This window comes from Hesperophylax consimilis, chromosome 10, assembly GCF_061612785.1.
Source record: "Hesperophylax consimilis isolate HC1 chromosome 10, BYU_Hcon_1.0, whole genome shotgun sequence".
NCBI lineage: Eukaryota > Metazoa > Arthropoda > Insecta > Trichoptera > Limnephilidae > Hesperophylax > Hesperophylax consimilis.
This window is the reverse complement of record NC_142845.1, coordinates 8,272,413-8,295,425: the sequence shown is the minus strand read 5'-3', so window position 1 is coordinate 8,295,425 and position 23,013 is coordinate 8,272,413. Positions and strand designations below refer to the sequence as shown.

The following is a 23,013-nucleotide window of genomic DNA, read 5'->3' as shown; positions in this document are numbered from 1 at the left end:
TTTTTCACCGCACATTTTTATTGGCAATTATCTTTATGTATGATCGCAAGATTCAACCCGAACTAAATGCAATCCTAGACAGCGTCTTTTTAGATAAACCTATCTTATTGTTTTTTTTTAATAATTTTTAATAATACTTGCTTCATTTGTACAGCTCTGTTTCTGTGAAAAATCAGATCAATGTTTTTTTATTGATAACTAGTGATGTAACTTTGACTGAGAGCCAATTTTCTAAATTTACATTTAAATCTCTCGACATTCACACACATTTTTTTGCTAAATATAACAAAAAGGTTACTAAGGTAGAATATGAACAATCATCTGTGTGTTTTAACTTAATTAACCTAACTAAAAGCAGGCAAATGCAACTTTTCTTTCAAAATTCATTTTAATTTTTTAGAAGCATTTTGGTACTTCTTAACCCGAAAAGAAATAAATGGATGGATGGAGTTAAATTAGGGAGGCATGGAGATACGCCTTGCAAGAACGAATTTGCTTGTTTATAGACATGAAATAACGTCCTGATACTCTGCCAATAAGCTGATGGATGATGAATTGATTTGAATTAATTTAATTTGTTAGCCTATCGAAAGCAACAATTTGTTTTTTTACGAAAAAACTTCAAGGTTGTGTATTTTTTTAGGGGTAAGATAAAATCCTTCTGCAAAGCCTAATAATTTAAAAAAAACTGGTTTTCGGATCGTGGTTAATGCTCTAATAATTTATACAAAATAATTGAAGATCAAAACAATCATGCTGTTGCTTATTACATCGTTTGATACGTTTCATCATCTTTATATATAAATGACTGTTTTTTTGTTTGTTCCCTATAGACCCAATAGTTCTAGACCGATTTCACTTTCAAGTATCAGGAGTATTTAGTTTGAATGATAGAAAAAGTCGGATACGCTTGAGGAAGTGCATTATTTCTTCACTAGAATAAGATGCCGAGTCAAAGTCGATTAATTTAGTTTTTTTTTTTAAATTAATAATAGGTAAAGAGTAAAATTTTGGAAGTCGGGCACACTCAAGTAAGACGTGGCACGATCGTGGCACGATCGTGGCTCGATTAATAAATTTAATTAATAGTAAATTTTTTAAATTCTTTGGATTAATATTATTTCCAAAATGAAAACTTTATTCCAAACCATTCAAAACCCCGAGCAATGCCGGGTCAGCTATTTGTACGTAATTAAAAACTGTGATGTATCTTTTAATTTATATACGTCCTAGTTGGCTTTCACATGAAATAAATACAGTTATTCAGTTGTGTTAACAATTTGTGGTACATAGTAATAATGGTGCAAGTGCAAAGTATTTATTTATAAAATAAGTAAAGTTAAAAACTTAACGCATGAGTTAGGCATGAGAAAACTCACTTTTTTAATGAGAAATTTATAAGATTAACATATTAAATTAAGTAGTGTAAACTATAAAATTAATTGTATTAAAAAATGTATGTTCACTATAGCATGGTAAACTCGTACATTTCAGAAAAGTAAATATGAAGATTTCGTTTCATCACTAACACGGAATCTTTAAACATGTTTACAATATTTCCAAATCTATTACCAAAATGATGCAGTTGATGATAGGTGTGTGAGCCTAATAATTTGTTTTAAAATTGTAGAAAAAAGTTGCATTTTGTCTCGTATTTCTTTCTGGTCTGTCAATACTATCATTAATAATTTGATAATCATGATAGATCTGTACCCCTTTTACCTAACTTCTTGCCGAATAAATGTATGGAGTTTACAAACATTCTATTGACATGAAGTCACTGGCAGCTCTGCATATAAAACGAAGCATTTTTAAAGATTTATTTTATATTTCATTTACGTGCAGAATAATTGATAACTTTTTGTTAAATTAATATAAGTCCCTGATTTGAGTGACTGGTGTTAATTTTAAATAACCTATTTAAATACTCTTTAGAGAGTATTCACAAATTATATGACTGCATTTTATAAAAAAACCAATGGCTTGACGTTTTTGCAGATTAATAAATAAAAAGAAAAATTCACAAAAAAAGTTTTTAATTTAATTTTTGGATCTCCTGAATAATTCTGAAGTGCTTCCGACTATCTTAATAGATAAACGTAATTAAATAATATCTAAATTATATCCACCAGTTTATTCACGAACTTTATTTAATATGTAAATTCGGGATTTGGCAAAGGGATTTTGAAACAAATCTTAAACATTTTCCAGACTCTAAGAAAATGTAAAATTTTAATGTCAAGCTTAATTCTTTTATAATGGAAATCCAACCAAAAAACTATTCTACATTGCTTCTCAAGTGCTCAAAGGTCAATTTGAGTGGCTGTAAAAAAATTGGCCCATGTCGCCAAAGACCAAAAGAATAATCATTGATGGTAGCAATATAGACATATCGTAAAGTACATCCACAAATGATTGTGCAATCTCGACCAACTTAAAAGATTAAATTGTTTACTATATCTACAACATAACCACGGGAACTAGTCCTTAATTATTTTTATAATAAAACAAATAGTCGCGTGGCTTTAGCCAGTCTTCTATTTAGCATCCTTTTTACGACACGACGAGAAGATTCCCGGAAATGACAGTTTACCAGAATTTTTGATCATTATGATTTATCGTAAATATAATACGATATATTCGGCAAAGAAACTATACCTACATAATGGCTAGCTTTTTTATGTGAAACTGAGTCCCAATTTTTAGATTTTATTATTTTTTCTATATTTTTTATTTAATTTGTTTCAATTTATGTTTCTCATAAAATATTTACCATATATTAAAATAAACGCTTATAACTTCACTATACACTATTGTAAACACAAACCGCTTAGACAAAATGTAATCTTGTTTTTGTTTTATATATATATATTTTAATTTTTTTTATTATTTTAATATAGATCATATGGGTTACATTAATACATACATATTTTGCAAAATATAAAATTTAGTTTCATAATTGGTCATGAATACCTTATCAGAAAAGAGGAGCTCTTGTGCCTGATAAGGGAGCCACGATTCTTACTTAGATTCTATGTTATAATATTATGTTATGTGTAAACTATATATGATAATGTATATATATATATTTTTTTTTACTATATTTTTTTTGGAAAAAAGTTTGATTTTATTTATTCGTTCTTGTTGTTTCGTAATACAGCGCAATTCGGAAGGGAGATTATTATAGTTTTTTATGGCTTGGTAAATATAATGGTTTTGCATTTTTTTGCCCACAGTTTGTTTATTTCTGGGTACAATAATATAATAACTTAAATATATTACCCACGCACAGACTGCGCCTTAGTGGGTTCCCATTATTCGTATTGATTTATATAATATTGAATGTAATTAATGTAAAAATTGGGATAAATAAAGGAATTAAAAAAAAAATAAAAAAAAATTGTTATTGCCATTGAGACTGTGTCATCCGCAGTTGGGATATCTTGTGAGACTGAACATAGTAGGGAAGGGAAGGAGATGGGAAAGATGAAGATGAGGAAGTACCGGGCTTTTCAGATTTAGTCAATAAACATGGCCAAGCAAACATTTCATTTCTGAACGGTCTTACATCGATGCTATACTGAGAGTACCACTTCCACTATGGAACTTGCCGTAAATATAGTATATATATTTTAATTGAGTAATTTGTGAAATTACACAAAAAATCAAATAATTTTTTCTGTGCACACCGAGATTTGAATCTGTGACCTCCAACGTGCTAGTCGAGAGCCTTACGGAGGCTATCAAATTCAAAATACAAAATCTCAATTTATAGAAAAACACGTAATTTATTTAATTCTTCAAGTATTATTTGTAGCATATACGTGATGCAGTCATTTTTATTTATCGTGCGAGCAAGCTCTTAAAAAAATAAACAAAATAAATCGAATGACATTTATGTAATAATTATTTATTAGTGCATTCCCTACACAGCTATGCGTCGAAGCGTATATTTCTTTTTACAAAAATATGTGTTTTTTTTTCGTTTAGGATAATTAATAATGTTTAAAACCGGAATGATTTTTTGCACAGTCCGTTGTGGTAGTGGGTTTTCTTGTAATACTAAACACAGATTTTTTTCATCTTAATGTCATCCAACCATGATCTTGAATAGATTATACTAAATCTAAAAAGTAAAATTTTCCGAGGTTGATGAAATTTTGCATACTTGACCTTCAAAACAAGGGGAAGGCTGATAATCTTCCACCTACTTCTTCAAACAAATATTCTGTTCTTTTATCAGTATTTTTTGACGGAAATTTTAAAATATTTAACAACGTGAATTAATTTAGTTGACAATTTTGCGTAAGACGTTATGTTGTACTATAGCAAAATATTACAAAGCTTAGAAATTATTAGCATAGTAAATAATTTGGAGGTAATTGTTTTGACACAGAAAAAATAATAATAACTTTCGTATTTATGTAATGTGGTGTTTGACGAGATCATAAGACTTTGAATCGCGGTTGTTTTTAGTAAGTTAAGTTTGCATTTCATGGTTTAATTTGGAATAATTATACCGTAAAAATTTGATGTAGTGTTGTAATTAGTTAAATTCCCAAAGACAGGCTTTAGTAAAGCCAGTTTTTAGTTGACAGTAAGTTGTTACAAGAAAGATTAAACAAATAATATTCGGCTTTTTTAATATTATTTCCTTGACTCGTATTTGTTTATTTATAAATATTGAATCATTGTCAAGGTTAACTGGCTCTTTTAATTATCATGCATGTATTTGACGTAATACTGTTTTTTGTTTAATAATTTATTAAGTGTTCGTTACGACAGTTTTTTTCTTGAAGAATTAATTAGACATTAATTATTCGTCAACGCTTTCTCAGCAAAAAATGTTTTTTCAGCTGTTGCATTTTTTAGCATAAATATAATAAGCACTAATGAACAATAATGTAATATTGTACATTTAACAAGTAATATTTTCTCTTAGTGATTTACGTCTATAACGTAAAAATACTTCGAAGAATTTTTTTAGTAAATTTATGTCACGTAAACAATGTTTATTATTTACGAATTCCTTCTTTGGTTTCCTGAAAAAATAAATCAACAAAATAGTAAGAAAAATAAATGGTTTGGAAATGTATTTCGGGCACATAACTCAATAATAACGAACAATAATGTTATATATCCGACCACGTTTTATCATGTTGAAATTAGGTTTGTAACGATTTATGGACAAATCAATATAACAGAGGGTAAGTTTCTCTATTATTTGTCTTCATTTTTTTGGTATCGCTTATAATACGATGATGTATGTAGTAAATTGTATAATATATCTCACATATCATTTGCACTTCAATTGGCATTGGTTCAAATTGTATAAAATTCTTTATAATACTAGTAGGGCCTGGCTGACGTTGTCCTACTACAGACCGTTTTCTATGTTGACCGCATTTTATTTAGACTTCATTTTATGTAGACCACTTTTTATCTGTTGTCATTGTTGTCGGATATTTTATGCATTTGACATACATAGAATAGATGCGATCACATCCAGATATTGTAGACGTTTCATTTGGTATCAATCAATTCATCAGATTTTGATAATTATTCAGTACTATAGCGAATTAATATAAATGCGACCGGTACCATTCTATACTCTTGAAACTGCCATGAAGTTTATGTCTTTCACAGTGTGACAGATTGCCGTACGAATATAATTCATAGAAAACACTTGGATATACATTTTTTATTAATCTCATGTTTAATTTTTATAAATAAAATGAAAATTCTTAATTGATAAAGGATAAGAATAAAATATTAAAAATCAGTTAAATAAAGATTGATTGAAGTCTAAGCAATATTATTGTTTTAAATTATATCAAAGAATTTAAATTTAATGTAGTGCGATTTGGTGAACAATATTTTTGTCTATCCGGCTTTTGCCAATATGAATATTTAAAGCTTACACAAGTTAAAAATAAATTACGACCCTTTTTTCCTATAAAACATCATTAAAATAAGAAAAACAAATATTGAGAGGGTGTAGAGAAGTAAAAAGCTGAAAAAAAAATTCTACGAAAATAAACAAAAAAAATGATCTCGACCTCAGCGTCAACTATCGTGTTTAAAACTATCCAATGTTACAAGCTGGAACTAACCATAAACATTCACAAAGTTTCATTTAAAACGATTGGGCGGTTTCGTAGATTAGCGCGTACGAACAAAGTTACATGTAATTTTATATATTAAGATGATATAATAACCAATTTCACACGAGTCATTAAATATCAAAAAATACTGAAAATCAAAAGACATGCTAACTAAATGCAAATTAATTTCTATATGCCGTGAAATAATGGTTAATAGAGATGCTAGGAAAGAGGAAAACAAGTACCTTAGTACCTACATAATCGTTTTACCGGAAACATGATCAATATAGTAGCAGGTGCTTTAAGTAAAATTTCATTGAATGTTAAGAAATGTTGCAATGTTAATGTATTATTAAGAACGCCATCAGAAAAATAATTGAGATATGTTCAGGTTTTATTGTGGCCTAAAATATTACTTTTCTTAGTTAAAAATTATGACTAAAGGTAAGGATTCAAAATTAGAAACACCTTTGTCCATAAAAACTCTCCAGATTTTGCAATTAAATTTTTAGTATCGAATTTTCGGTTAGTATTTTTTATAATAAAAGGTATCGATTGGCAACACACAGATATTAAGATTGAAAAAAAAAATTAAACAACGCAAAAACATTCCACTGCAAATGACCTAAAGTTTCTAGTACATGTTTAAATATTAATGTTGGTTTCAATTTTCTGAATGTGTTTTCACAAATCTTTTTCAAAACCATAAATTGCCACACTTTTTAATAACTTTTCTAATTTTTTCCAGGTGAAACAACTTCTAATTTGATCACCAATCAAGATGTCAAAAGCAGCGTTAAAATCCGAGGCCAAGAAACACCTGGAAGGGTTCGAGAAGGGCGAGAAATGGAGGCTGTACAAGAACCTCTTCGTCATCTCGTTCGCCTTCATGATTCACTTTACGGCCTTTCACGGCACCGCCAACCTGCAGAGCTCCATCAACAGCAGCCAGTCGCTGGGCGCCTTGACCTTGGCCGCCATCTACGGGTCATTGCTTCTGTCAAACATTCTACTGCCGGTTCTTGTCATAGGGTATGTATCATTGTCGTATTGACTAATTAACAAACCAAACATTATGTATTGTCCTTGGTGTTACTTATTTATGAGTCTTTGTTTCTATATGAATACAATGTAGCCACAATTTTGTTAATAGCCATCTACAGGTAGTAGTGGTACTTCTGTCAAACATTATATTGATGGTGCTTGTTATGTGGTACGTACCACTGTCGTATTAGCTAATTAACTACTTACCAATACGATATTTTGCGCTCTGTATAGCTTATATACGTGACTTTATTTCCACAGGAATACTATGTGGCTACAATATTTTTAATAACCATCAACGGATGGTTACTCCTGTCAAAGATTCTACTGTCAGTACTTGTCATAAGGTTATGTTATGTATCATTGTCGTATTAGCTACACTAGTGACCAAGCATAATGTATTACACTCGATGTTACTTTTTACGTAACTTTGTTTCAATATGAATTCATTGTACCCACGTTATTTTGAATAGCCATGTGAGGGTCATCACTTCTGTCAAACATTCTACTGTCAGTGCTTGTGATAGGGTATGTATCATTTTCGCAATAAGTGACCAAACATAATTTATATTGTCCTGGGTTTAACATAATTACTTTATCTTCTATGAATCCAATGTACCAATGACATTCGATAGTCATCTACCGTTTGCTAATACTGTCAAATTTCAACTGTCGGTGCTTGTCATATGCTGAGTGTTCGTAGCATTGTATTAATTGATCAGCGATCATTACAGGGTAGACATGTTACTTTGTTTCCAAACTTTGATAAAGGTTTTGGTGTTTTGAATAAATATGTAATTCGCTGTATACTACGACAATAAATGTCATCATTGCTAATATTAAACTTTCTGCTGCCGGTGTTTGGCATAGGGTATGTAGCATTAACCGGCGATTAACCATGATATTATGCTTGGTGAAACTTATTTTTCTGACAATGTTCTTTGTTTATGATATTTAAAAGCCAGAGAGTCATATACGGTTCGTTGCTACTGTCAAACGTTCTGCTGCTAGTGCTTTTCATAATGTAGATAATTTTATTGTACGTGTACCATGTTTTCTTGTACGTATTAGCTTATTAACTAGTCACCAATAATGATATTAGACCTGTTAGATATTTGTTCGTAGGCATTTTACTTTGTATTCATAAATAATATAATAAATAATTAGCCTTTCCTTTCATAAAGGAAAGGCAACTTTAATTTCTATTGTTTTATATCTTTTTTTATCCTGACATCCTGACATAACATTACTTAACGGTTTGTTTACTAGTATCGTATATTCTACTGCCGCATGCCGGTGCTTGTCATAGGTTTCTTATTATCAAAACTTCAAAGTACGTTTCTATGAAGCATATAGTTTATTGATTAATTTTATTTTAATATTCTTCATGTAACTTATTTGCTTGCAAGTATACAAGCTAATTAATTTTACGGAGATATATCTCTTTTATATACGGAATTTCAAACAATTAATTGGTCTTTCAATTTACGTAAAATTCTTAATCATATATATTTATTGGGTTTTCTTTTTATGTGTCAATTCAGGAGGCTTAAATTTCTTATTCTAGTGAAAAATGTATTATGGTAGTTTAACTTACGGTATATAATGTATGGTATGGATACGCTTAACTTATTTCACGGGGGTAAATCATAAATCAGAAATAAAATCACGAGCCACTATTTGCACTGAGAAAAATTTCTTAACCTGCCGCAGTCATATGGATGATGCATTGTTTTTTCATGATTAGCTTTAGCCTAGCTGTAAAAATGTTGCACATAAATAATTATAGCCATTTTTGACGTTTTTTAATAAATGTATTGTAGCTGAAAAAAATATTTATGAGAAATGAATTGCTACTGTTCCTAAGGAAACTGATATAAATAACGCAACATAGTAAGTGGGACAGATAATCGCAGAGGTAGTATGAAAGTAGACTGAATGCTGTAGAAATGAGATCCCTGAGGCGTAAGTGTGTTAAAAACATTTGTAATAGTGTAAGTTATGTGGAGATCCGTAAAGAGTGGAAGGCTGATGTAAGTGTGATTAATAAGATTAAGAAAAGGACGCTTAGATGGTTTGGGCATGAAGAGCGAATGAATGAAGAAAGGAGTGTAAAGACGTAAATGTGAATGGTCAAAGAAGTCGTGGACGCTCAACGAAAAAATTATGTGAATCAGATACTTAAGTCGGGCCATGTCAAGAGTCAGAATAATAGTATAAATGAGACGATGTGAGAATGTGAACGAGGCAAGGAGTGTGTGCCAAGACCAAGTTGTTCAGTAGTCCGTCCTATCTACCTACCTACTAACTAGAAGTCAGTAATTACAACATAGTAATTAGAAGTCAGTGGTAAAAAGTCTCCGACTTTGTTTTTATTGCACATCAATGACCTTTTGACATGTGCACCGATTCATTGTTACGCGGATGACAGTACAGTTCACGGTAGCTTTTTGTTTGACAGGCCCCCAAAGGGCACACAAACTCCAACGGCTCGGAGGGCTTTGAAGCAGAGAATGGACGGTTATCTCGAGAGTATTTCCTCCTGGGGTAAAAATAATCTCGTCGAATTTAATGTTTCAAAGACCCAATCCTGTCTGATTACGTCTAAAAGGGATCCAAATGATAATCTAGTCTCCTTCAACGGAATCAATCTTCCGAACAGGCCTTCCATTGATATGCTTGGTGTAACTATAAGTGACCAGCTCAGGTACGGGGGCTCCATCGAAGCTAGAGTAAAGTTGGCCTCTCAGAAGCTGGGCGTCTGTACAGGGCCCGCAGATACTTTAATAGTACACAACTGCTGACCCTGTACAAATCGCAAGTGCGCTCTACTGTCGAATTTGGCAGCCATCTCTGGTCCAGAGCCCCTAAATACCTGAAAAAACCCTTGACACTGTGTAGAAACGGGCGGTCCGTTTGATAGATTCCCCAATCTTAACAAACGGACTGCAATCTTTAGAGCAGAGGCGTCAGGTAGGTATGCTGTTGTTGTTCTATCGGTATTAAAATGGAAGATGCTCTGAGGAACTAGGGTCATTGATCCCTTCAGCACCGGTGCGTAGTCAGGATACACGCCAAACGCGTGCCCAACATTTGTACACGGTTGACATTTGTCACATGAGAACGGGTCGCTTCTACGATTTGTTCTTAGGTTCAACAGCTCGGCTGTGGAACGAACTGCCGGCCTCTGTGTTTTCTCCCTCCTACAACTTGGGACTCTTCAAGACCCATGTTCACTCCTTCCTCTCCCCAAAAATACCCTCCATACAGCATCCCCAAAGATGACATAGGCCTTGAGGGAAATTATTTTCTTCAGGGCCTCCTGTGTGGAGTTAATATAAAAAAAAAGAAAAATTTTAGCAAAATAGTAAAGTTTGTTGCAGTTTTACGCAATATATTTGTTTATACCAGCAGGCGCTTGGCAAGGCGCGGTTAGAAATTAGAGAAGTATTTGGCAAAAAAGGGAGTATTTTTAAAAGTTTTTCTAATTACGAATAATGATAACTAGCACAAACCCTTAAAAATAAACTAATTGGAGGCAAACGAGTGGAACCAATTTTATCGATTGTGTCATCTAATATTATATTATATAATACACCGATGGGGAAACGAATTCTCGACAAATGTCTTATACGACGAAATGTTTAAGTTGAACAATTTCCAATTTTACAAACGGCTACAGCTTATGGTTAGAGAGATAACAGCAACAATGAACTATTAAGTCTTTAAAAATATCATAATTGAATTAATATTTCTATTTTTGAGACCGATAATTCGTGGTGGAATTCCATTATAATATATTATAATAAAACAAATAAAAAACTTTATTCCACTTAATTTTATTTTGACCGTAACCGGTTTCAGCTCGTCAAAGCCATCTTCAGACTGGTACACAAAATTCTTAGTCTACGGTTTATATACACAACATATGGGGGAGGGGGGAGAGGGGTAGTTTATAGGGTTTTAATCAATTTTATTTGTTACTAAGTCGTTTAAGATTGTCGAATTTCTAAATATTTGGTAAATCCAGTAAGCTAATTACCTTGGGTTTGTAGCTCATTTCAATATTTATTAGGGAAAAAACCTCACAGGTAATATGCATTATTAATGACCTAATTACTACAAATGTAGCATCACATTTATTAGAAAACAAACACTCGTTTGATAAAGACAGAGATGTTAAAGACCTCCATACTTGCAATAAAGGCCACAAGCTTGATAGATTAGAATCTTTAGAAATTACTCGCTTAATTAATAAAATAGACCCTAACTTTGTAATGAATAAACAATTAGAATCATTTGCCAAGTCTCCGCTCTTGTATCCATTGTAATTTTCATAATAATTTCGACATTAAAATATGTAGTTAGGTTAGACCATCCCTATTTCAATGTAAACATGTACCCCTTCAATAAGTAACTTTGTAATTAATAAGCTATTAGTATCAGTTGCTAAGTCCCTACTTTCTTAATTCCTATAATAATTTCTCAAATGTAAACATGTATATTTTCAAAAAGCAAATATAATCCCATCATAAATAATTTAAAGATTCTAATCTATCAAGCTTGTGGCCTTTATTGCAAGTATGGAGGTCTTTAACATCTCTGTCTTTATCAAACGAGTGTTTGTTTTCTAATAAATGTGATGCTACATTTGTAGTAATTAGGTCATTAATAATGCATATTACCTGTGAGGTTTTTTCCCTAATAAATATTGAAATGAGCTACAAACCCAAGGTAATTAGCTTACTGGATTTACCAAATATTTAGAAATTCGACAATCTTAAACGACTTAGTAACAAATAAAATTGATTAAAACCCTATAAACTACCCCTCTCCCCCCTCCCCCATATGTTGTGTATATAAACCGTAGACTAAGAATTTTGTGTACCAGTCTGAAGATGGCTTTGACGAGCTGAAACCGGTTACGGTCAAAATAAAATTAAGTGGAATAAAGTTTTTTATTTGTTTTATTATAATATATCATAATTGAATTAAATTTTATTTAGTCCTAGTTTAATTAATTACACATAGATAAAACAAAGAATTTAAAGTCATGATATGAATAAATAGCCCAACTGCAGGTCTTCTAAAGGGGTTAATGCATTTGCTATTATCATGTTACCATTTCTCCGTAGCTCGTAATAAATAGGTTGATAACGAAAGCATTATTTTATTTAATTTTAAAATATACAAATTAAATCCGAAGCACTATCTAGGTTACAAACCAATTTATAAGATATTAGTAATCATTTAAATAGGTAACTGCCAAATATATATGAGAAAAATATTTTCAAGATAATATTGATAATTCTGAATTTTAAATATGAGACCGACAAATATGAGGTTTAATAATTAGGTCCCAATGGTTAAGTGATTAACAATGTTGTCCGGGTAAGACAAACATCCTTTATTTGAGGATCTAGGAGATCCAAGTTAGTTCCTTGTTATGTTCTTCAATGAAAAGTAAAAAAAAATCAGTGAAATACTTTCTTTTTCTTAGTTTAATAAATATACTCCAAAAAAGATTACGAGGACCATATATGGTCTGCGTACATTTACGTATGGCATGTGATATTAATAGTATATTCTTACTAAACATGTAGGTACCCCCAAATTCATAACTAGTGATATTCTACTTTCGGAACTATTTATTCAATGGGAAGTTCCTACAAAATGTTACTAATGAAACAAAATTTTCCTGGAAATGTGTTGCAGTAATAATGCACAATGATCAAATAACACAGGAAGCCACAACAAAACTAATATTAAAAAATAAACCTCTGAAATAGAACTCACTGCAATCAATTTTGTGATGTAAAATCATTACTTAATATTTTCTTTCAAACGGTGATAAAAAAATATAAAGGTACATTAAAATTTCATTCACAAAAATAGTCAATTCCATGGGGCTAGCGATACAATCGAAATATGAATTAACAAATAAAATGCACCTGTATCTTTATCGCGAATGACAGTTATTTTTCCCAGTTCTAACAATTGCTATTATACACTAACTTAATAATGTTTGAAAGATACCAAGCTGAATATACCTTCAGCAGAAAAAAACCAGACCAGCCTCAACCAAATTTGCGTGACAAGATTAAAACATTTAAATCACAAAAATATGTCGTCATGTACTGTCATAGCCTCTCTGGGAATATGTATTGTCTCTTGGGAAGTTGCACGATGAGTATTTTGGGGAAAGGAAGCAATCTATTTTAAGAGTTGGGATTTCAAAATACCAAAGCCTGAAAATGTCCCGTTTGGGGATATTATATTACCAATGGCTCATCCCGTGAGCTTCGCGCGTAGAGTTGAATTAAATAAATGTATTGAACAAAACTGTGCGTGAGAAAATTCGGCAGAATCTTTTGGTTTACTTTTTCCCTCAGCTCTGCTTCAAAACGGCGTCAAATTAAGATGGAAAACAGATAAATATTTAGATTTCAATCTCCATTCGCCTTTCTCCGAGATATCATAGCTTTGTGAGGTTAAACTCCCCTGGATACAGTTACGAAGATGAAAGAAGCGAAAAGCAAACAGAACTCTATTTCCCTCGTGCCTTTGAATGGCACCATAACCGCAAAAGAATTTCCCCTTTCCAGAAATACGATTGGGAACTTTTCGGTCATTCGAGATTCTATCGTTTACGTATGAGCCCGTTCTTTTAGCCATTAAACCTTCCATTAGCTTTCTGAATAATCCAATTTCAATTTTATTATATTTCCTTTCATAATAACTATCTTTTCATTTGGGTTTAGTGCTCTGCGTCATTGTGGAAAAACGGATTAATTAACACTTCCTTGCACAATTAGGAGTTGAACAAAGAAATTACAAAATCAGAAATGTGCTTCAAAGATTTTTCAAATATAAAAATAGAATATTCTATGAAGAACCAATCGACTGTTAAAACAAATCGAGCTCATAAAAACTATTATATTAATAATCTGAAAGTACTTACTTACTAAAATACTGTTTTTCATCTAGAATCGCAATCGTTGTCCGCTAATTTTTTTTTTTTGGTAGTTTTCTTTATCACATTGTTTTGATAGTAACAAATAATGTCTTAATGGAGAGTTCTTTAATTTCACATTACACGGTAATGATAGTTTTAAATGTATATTAGTTATGCAAAATAAAGAAGTTTATGGTCAGTTATTACTTCTAATTTAAATATATATCCCTGATCCTATTTATCCTATTTATCCTGAGATCCCTGAGGCATTAATATGGTAAAACCATGTAAGAGCGTGTGAGAAATGTGGAGATCCGTAAAGAAAGCAAGGCTGATATAAGCGTAATAAGTAAGATTAAGAAAGGGACGCTCAGATGATTTGGGCATATATATGGAGTGTTATAGATGCAAGAGGAAGACAAGACTCCATGGAGTGAGTCAGATTCTTGAGTCGGGCCGTGTTAAGAGTCAGAATATATAATAATAATGGTCAGAATAATATGTAAGAGACAATATATGCATGTGAATGAGGCAAGTAGTGTGTGCCAAGACCGATTTGTTTGGCGGTCCGTCCTCTCTGCCTACCCCTGCGGAAACGGCGTGACGGTAAGTTGGTTAAAGTTTAATGCTTCAATCAGAGTAAATTTGACCTGTATAGTATATGGCAGGCAGCAAAATAACTGTTTTAATTACTAACATGTCATATAAACAGCAGTATAGATCACATTTAGTAAAGTGTATTTTTATCAACTTTAAACTGTATAAATAAAATACACACATATATGAAATATAATTTTACTACACAACATTGAACCGGTATTCCAACGCTATTTAAATAATATTGTGTAAACTTCGGTCGTTGACTTCACAGTACGAATATGAATTGATTATTATATGATGTCATATAACAGATTTTAGGCGCAAAGATCCTACAGTTGCCAACTTGAGTAGCGGGAATTATCAGGCTAGTTGCTGGGTCAAACGTAACGCGCAAAAGATCCGCTACAGTCCCCCCCACCCCCGGCGACCGAGCTCCTCGTTCCTCCTTCTTACGCGCCGACCTCTGACCTAGCTGGACGTGTGTTCGTTTCGGCGCCCGCGTTCCAATTCGCACCGCTCGGTCGAGAAGCCAAATGTACGACCATGTCGCGCTTTGAACATCGACAGGCTGGCACCGTTTGTTTGAAACACGGCGCACCGTCCTGCAATCAACAGGATACCCCGACAACACCATGCTGTGAGTCTCTTACATTTCCTATTACCCTTGAATGTGTCCGCTAATAACCTAAATTCGTCCACGCTGCCTGTCGGTCTAGAGAGCTGTTAATTATTTCCCAGAGAGAGATTAGGGAACCCTTTGATGATAATTCTAGTTAGGATGTAACAACCTGTATTCTATTGTCATTCACCCATGTAATGTCCATTTTGCCGCTCAAATACAATGTTGATTTATAAAAACCTAACCTCTTTCATTTGGGGATAGCGGTTGTATGGGAGTGTTTTGTGTAGACGGTGGGATATGGATTCTTGAGCCTCGCGCTGACCCCGAACCCTGACTATGAGAGAGACGTCTCAAGCCCCCGCTTCTGAGCTGGCCGAGGGAAAGTCAGGGCCCCCCCCAGGTCCGACGCGCGACAATGATCATGAAACCTTGCTATTCAATGCTATCGCAATTTTACATAATCTAACTACATAATGTAGTGTTGAATGGAAACAAGTTTTATTCCTCCTAAATGATTGTAGACGTTATGTAGGCCTGAGTAATATGTAAAAAAAATAAGGTCCCCATGCAGAGAATTAAAATACATATTTGTTTTTTAAAGGAAATCAAACATTCTGGATAAAGAATAATCTGATATATTTTTAAAATCTGCTGCTACATTTGTTAATTTTGCTGGGTGGATTTTTTTTCTAACCACACCAGATTTTTGTACAAGGATGTCATAACTTTAAAAAGGGATAAAAAGATGGAAAAAGGGAAATTGTAATGGTGTGATACATGTATCTATTAACAAGCAGATTCTTACTTCGTGTCCCTCCATGCCGCGTAGGTATATTTCGGGTAATTACACGAGTACTTTTGATATATTCGGGAATCCAACCATGTGTTCTGCGTCAACTAATATATTATATTGTCATTTAATATCCCTTGTTTCTCGTGAATCAATAGGTAGTTTATTATACTCAATAGAGTTGCTAAGAGAGTGACAGAATCGTGTTTTTATTCCCTTAATATTCATCCTTAATAAATACGAAAACCGTACAAACAAATTTATTAACGTTCGATTAAATCGTACCATCGTACCAACCAATCAACCAATCGTACCAACTGAAGATGGGAATTACATGTTTGGTTAAAGATTGAATAAAACGATGCCGTTTGGGTTAATAAATGACTGAATTTGCCAAAAACGAAAACAGAAAACAGTTGTAGGTTGGAGGATCATGAAGAGAAAACAACAGAAATATTTGATTAATAATAATAATAATAATAATAATTGGATAATTTGTATAGCGCCGTTTTTGTGAAAAATCACCTCAAGGGCGCTGTACAATTTATTTCCTAGGATCTACATTTGTTATTTAGACCAACTGTGCCAGCACGAGGTTCATCATCCGTTCAGGCATGTGTCTGCCGCCAATATAGCGCTGACATGTATCTGCTGCCAATAAAGAGCGCTGACACAACATCCTCACATAGACAACAAACCTTGGCAGCACCGCTGTGACGCTCGACGAAGACAGAAGATGGAGACTCTGCTGCAAGAGTCCTAGGTAGCGAAGGAACTGTACCAGCTGCTGCAGGGAGAGAGACTACCCCGTCCACCAACTGTGCCAGCACGAGGCTCGTCATCCGTTCAGGCATGTGTCCGCCGCTAATATAGCGCTGACATGTGTCTGCTGCCAATAAAGAGCGCCGACACAATATCCTCACATAGATAACAGACCTTGGCAGCACCGCTGTGCAAAATCACCTCATCCTAGTTTACCTTAGTCTCTCCAGTCACCTCCCAGCCTTTCATGCCACCTAGTGCATCCTCTCGACCCTTTCAGACTCCTTCCTGGCTCCAATACATTCTTTCTATTGTCGTGATCCGACGATTTCACACCTCTGTCTCAGACCCTTAGGGCTCGCTTATCGCAGGCTATCATAAGCACAGTAACAATCAAGCTTGGATTTTGAACTATGTAACTTTGAGGTAATGCACTTAATGCATGTGTTTGTTATTCGTAATAAATGCCTCGTGGCTTCTTTCAAAGCATAAATATATCTTCTGTGGCTATGATATTAAAATGAAACAGATTTTTTCTCTAACTGCCCCTTCCCCTTTGTTGATCTTTCACTTGACTACATAAATATTTATGTATGTCTGTCAGTGTTTTGTATTTTATATTAGTATTAATACTCTCCTTACGAAGGAAGTTCTTTCCCGAAAGACAAAAACTTTCAATGTGCAATAATTGTTAAAATAGAGACGTTTCAAACAAATATATGTGTTTATATTGTAAAAGATATTCAATGTTATTATACTACGGAAGAAGTAAAGAATGAAACAAAACACGTCAAATCATACCATAGTCAAGCTGATGAGCACAAGTAAATTTCCGCAAGACGAACATTTGTCTTGCGTAAATTTATTAATTTGTTGGAAATCTCAGTTGGGTACCTATTATCATCAAGACCTGTGAAAATTGATCAAACATTATAAAACAGAAGTACCTATTTAAGGTAATTTTGAATGAAATTTACACGAAATACTAATTAACTAGTTACCAACTGTTTTTAGAATTCGGTGTCGATATAAATGGGTTGGGACCTACATAAATATTTAACAAGCTTAGCCGAGGGCTTGGAAGTTTGTTGCTACGCCACTGATTGAAGCCAGTGGGTAGATTGACTGAATACACACACACATGACAAATAACAGATTGTTTCGAAATACAACAAGAAAGCTTAAGAGGAATAATAATGACACGTAATAAAAATACTCTTAACTATTTCAAATATCTCAAAGCTATCTCATTTTCTTAGCAAACTCCATGCATTAGCATTTAATGCGAACCCATTTTGTTTATATCGTCATTTTCAATTCGTCCTATTTGCTGGACGTGTAATAAGGTCAGTGACTAAAGCACACCGCACATTATAATAACAATAAAGCTGATCGTAAATGTTTAGAAGTGGGAACAAAATAACGTTTTCACTTGGATTACTCTGTTCACGTATTAGTTTTGGGAGATGGATTCCAGAAATAGGGGTGCTTGATCCCACGGAGCCTTTTTCTTGAAACCGAGAAGTAATTCATTCTTCACATCAAGTTACCCCTGTTGAGGATTAGAGCTCCGGAAATAATTGAATAAGGTACATTGAGCTTGGAGATTGTGAGATAATAGATTGATGGAGATATGAGTAGTAGTGTTTTATTCATAAGATTACAGTGTTTTCTTTTAAGGCGATGCCATACGTAGTAATGCAAAATCATGTGTTTTTGGTTTGAAAAATTGGTCGCCTAGAAATTTTTCAGATGCTTTAATTAAATACTGCGAGTAGAATACATCTTGGACTTTGAATTAATCGAGTATTTTTTAGAAGTCTTTTTATAAGCCCAGAAAAAATAATGTAAAGGCCTATGAAAACTGCTTTAAAGTTAAAAATCTCCTACTTACAAACCCATTATCGGTTGTGATTTTATTGTATAATGTGGCAAATTAAGTGATTTATAAAATGATCGAAAATTTATGTAATATTTATGCCTGAACAATAGTGAACATCCACAGAATAAAATAAAAGGCACTTTTTGGCCATGTTTTTTTCTTGCATAAATCAAAACAGGCGAATGGTTTTAAGCGAGAATTTAAACCTTATCGCCATCTACGTAAGGGTTGTTATTGATAGCGGTTCAATTTAAAATATTACACGACGTAGTGCATCGCCTTAAGTCTTTTAACATCAAGGTTCCAATGAAATGATTATTGTGACAATTTTACTCCGCTTTCAGGCTACTATTATAACATAGATATAAGTGGTATGATTTTGATATGATATTTGATTACATGTCTTTGGTAACTCTTTTGCTAATGTAACTGATAATAATAAGCTTTTGATACGCCTTTTTTGAAGTATAAAGATGTACTTATTAAACACTTACGCAGTGCATATTTTACAGAGGTCAATGCACAACATTTTTTTTGCTTTTCTTCTTCATTCGAGATAGACTGTTTGAAGGATGCCTTTTAACCTCTCCAACCCATTATTTTGCACCGCAAAGGAAGGGATGTATCCATAAGAAATAGCCAACAGAATTAGCTCAGCCTTTGGAATTAATTTAGAAACAGTGGACCAATACAAATATATAAAACCTACTGAAATAAAACCACCACTTCTAATATTTACCTTCAAAGATGACACAAAAAAAATAACAATGATGAATGCCAGAAAAAATAACAATGTCTCCCTTCTTTTAGCAGATGTCAGTAAAAAGGTTTACGTAAATGAAGCCCTGACGCCATGCTACAAAAATCTTCTATGGAACACTAAAATAAGGGCAAAAGAAAAAAAAATCAAATTCATTTGGTTTAAAAATAGAAAATTACTGGCACGAAAATCCGAAGACTCTCCAATATTTGAAATAAAAAATCATTACGACCTCGAAAATAAAATCATGTAAACAAACAATAAATTCCATAACCATCTATAATATATTGAACACTTATACCAAAAATGGATCCATTAACTGAGATTGAATTCGATTATCCTTCTCCCGAAACCATCACAACTTCAACAATACGAGAAATTAATGACTACATACAAAACAAAAAAAAAAAAACATTAAAAATACTCCACCAGAATATTAGAAGCATCAACAAAAATTTCGTAGAGTTGACAGTGATGCTAGAGCAACTTGATGAGGAAATCGACATTATCATACTCACAGAATGTTGTATAAAAAAAGAAACATATTCACCAAAACATCTGGACAAATATAAGGTATATAACTCCACGCAACATAAAAGTCAGAATGACGGAGTGATAATTTATCTTAAAAATGAGATCCAAGGAATTGTAAAGGAAATTCAACTCAGAGACGCAAACTGTCTACTGATAAACATTAATAATGACATCTCAATATTCGGGATATACAGATCACCGTCAACGAGAGACATATCTCCCTTTCTTAATTCCCTGGATGATGAGCTAACCCTACTACGAGATGTTCGGAACGTGTACTTAATTGGGTACATTAATATTAATCTACTAAATACAGGACAGAAACACCCGCAGTGTGATGACTACCAACTACTTTTACTGCATCATGGACTGATCAGTGCAGTTAATGTACCAATAAGATAAGGATATAACGAAAACGCTCAAACTGTATCTGCCTCCTGTATTGACTACATCATGGTAAAAACAAATAAACCATACTGTACCGCCGTTCACCATTCCAATATTACTGACCACTTTACACTACTACTCACCATTCAACTTCAAAATACACAAACATATATTAAAAACACACTTGTTAAAAAAAGAATTAATGTTAACAAATTAAAGGATTTACTAAAATCGGAAGATTGGGGAGAATTACTTAAAATTAAAGATTTTCAAGATTGCTGGCACTCGTTTACAAACATTGTTCAAACAAATATTCACAAATGTTCAGAATCATTCACAACACAGACTTCACACAAACGTAAAATAAAAAAAACCTTGGATTACTCAAGGACTTCTAAAAAGTATAACAATTAGAGACAAATTACACTTGAAAACTAAAAAAAAACCACTTGATCTTTCATTACTAAATCTTTATAAACATTATAGAAATATGTGTTCCAAACTTCTGAAATATGCCAGAGGTAACTATTATAAAAGTTAGATTCAAGACTGTAATAACGACCCTAAACTTGTCTGGAAAATTATTAGGGAGATGACATATACTAACAACAATACAAACAGTGATATTTCCGAACTGGATACACCAAATCAAAAATTAAATATGAAAGAACATCCAAGGGAAATATTCCAATTTGTAAATGAATATTTCTCCATTGTCGGTTTTAATTTAGCTAAAAAAATCACTAAACCTCTTCGTACTGCTAATGAGAATAACAACGCACTTACTAATAATATCACCTTTAAATTAAATACAGTTACGGCAGATGATATTAAAATCATTATAGATTCATTGAAACCAACACTCACTTCCGGATCAGATGGCATTTCAATGAGAATAATTAAATCAACTAGAGATGAACTAATCCAACCACTTCTCCACCTTGTGAACAGATGTATCAAGGATGGTATCTTTCCTGCATCGCTTAAATTGGGTTCTGTTATACCAATCTTTAAAGCCGGAAATAAAGCGGATATAAGTAACTATAGACCGATAACAATATTGAATAATCTTTCAAAAATAGTAGAAAAAGTTATTAAGAAACAGCTCACTCAATATCTTGAAAAAAATCGCATACTATCTGAAAATCAATACGGCTTTAGAAAAAATATGGGAACTTCCGATGCCATCGCCTCTATTGTAAAAAGTATAAAACATAGTCTCGATAATGGTAATAGGTGTATCGGAATATTTTTAGATCTATGTAAAGCTTTCGATACAATTGATCATACATATCTACTAGAAAAACTCAAAAAGATTGGAATCGTAGGTCGTGAACTGAATCTCATTCAAAGCTATATGTCAGAAAGGTCACAACTAGTCAGGATTAAAAATGAATCAAGTCAACCAATACAAATTTAATACGGAGTTCCACAAGGCAGTGTCTTAGGGCCGATTTTATTCCTGATATATATAAATGATCTATATAATCTAAACTGTCACGGCTCAGTAATTAGTTTTGCTGACGACACAGTTCTTCTCTTCCATGGAAAGTCGTGGGAGACTGTATTCTTAAAAGCTGAAGAAGGGATGAATCAGGTAAAACAATGGCTTGATACAAAATCACTAACATTAAATGATACAAAAACTAAATATATTAAATTCAAAATTTACAACAAACAGACAGATAAAGTCAATTCAAACCTAAACATAAAAATTGTTTAACCGCGAACCATGAAATTCCTTGCAACTGCCCAAAATTGATTAAAATTCAAACAATAAAATACCTTGGGATAATTATTGATCAAAACTTAAATTGGAACCCCCAAATAGAAAATGTGAGCAACAAATTAAAAAAAACCCTATTTCTTCAAAACAATAAGAAACATTTTAGATAAAGAACAATTAATTCAAATCTACAACGCATTAGCCCAATCTCAACTACAATATCGTCTTATCGGATGGGGAAGCTCATGCGATTCCACTATAAAACCAGTCCTCATAACACAAAAGGCAATTCTAAAAATTATACTTATGATCCCCATCAGAACTCCTACCGACTATGTTTTTAAAACCCTGAATTTAATGATACCAAAACAATTATACGCAAAAGATATACTAATTTACGCATTCAAAAACCAGGACAACTTTACACAGACAAACTCGGACAGACTCACAAGATCCACATTAAAACACATGTTACCCAACCTACAACTAAAACAACTTTTGGACAAAGAAATTTGCAGTATTATTCTATATAATTATTTAATGTCCTCCCTTTTGAAATAAAAAAAATTTAAAAAATAACTGACTTCAAAAGAAACATTAAAAATGGATTATGGATAAGGGAAGGAAAAATATAGATATAATTTTGCAACCCAACAAAGACTAAAGCTTGTATTATGTTTTATTTTTTCTCTAAATATTGTTTTTTAATTTTCTATGTAGTATTTTAACATATGTACTTATACTATTTCAAACATATAACCATGCACAATGTGACCTTAGAACGGGGTACCCCAGTAAGGACACATTATCTTATATAAAAAATTGTTAAATAAAAAAAATAATAATA

General features: G+C 32.7%; 1 protein-coding gene across 2 annotated transcripts in view; it reads left to right on the top strand.

The window, feature by feature from the left end:
• The window catches only part of LOC149420247 (UNC93-like protein), a 265,802-nt gene that overhangs the window by 22,078 nt on the left and 220,711 nt on the right, over positions 1-23,013 (top strand). For both annotated transcript variants that reach the window (XR_016302721.1, XM_089636549.1), the window contains exon 2: positions 6,853-7,136. Coding sequence is in view for 1 of the 2 variants with exons in the window: in XM_089636549.1 (XP_089492675.1) it covers positions 6,886-7,136 (251 nt within the window). In the remaining variant the exon portion in view is untranslated. The remainder of the gene's footprint in view (positions 1-6,852; positions 7,137-23,013) is intronic.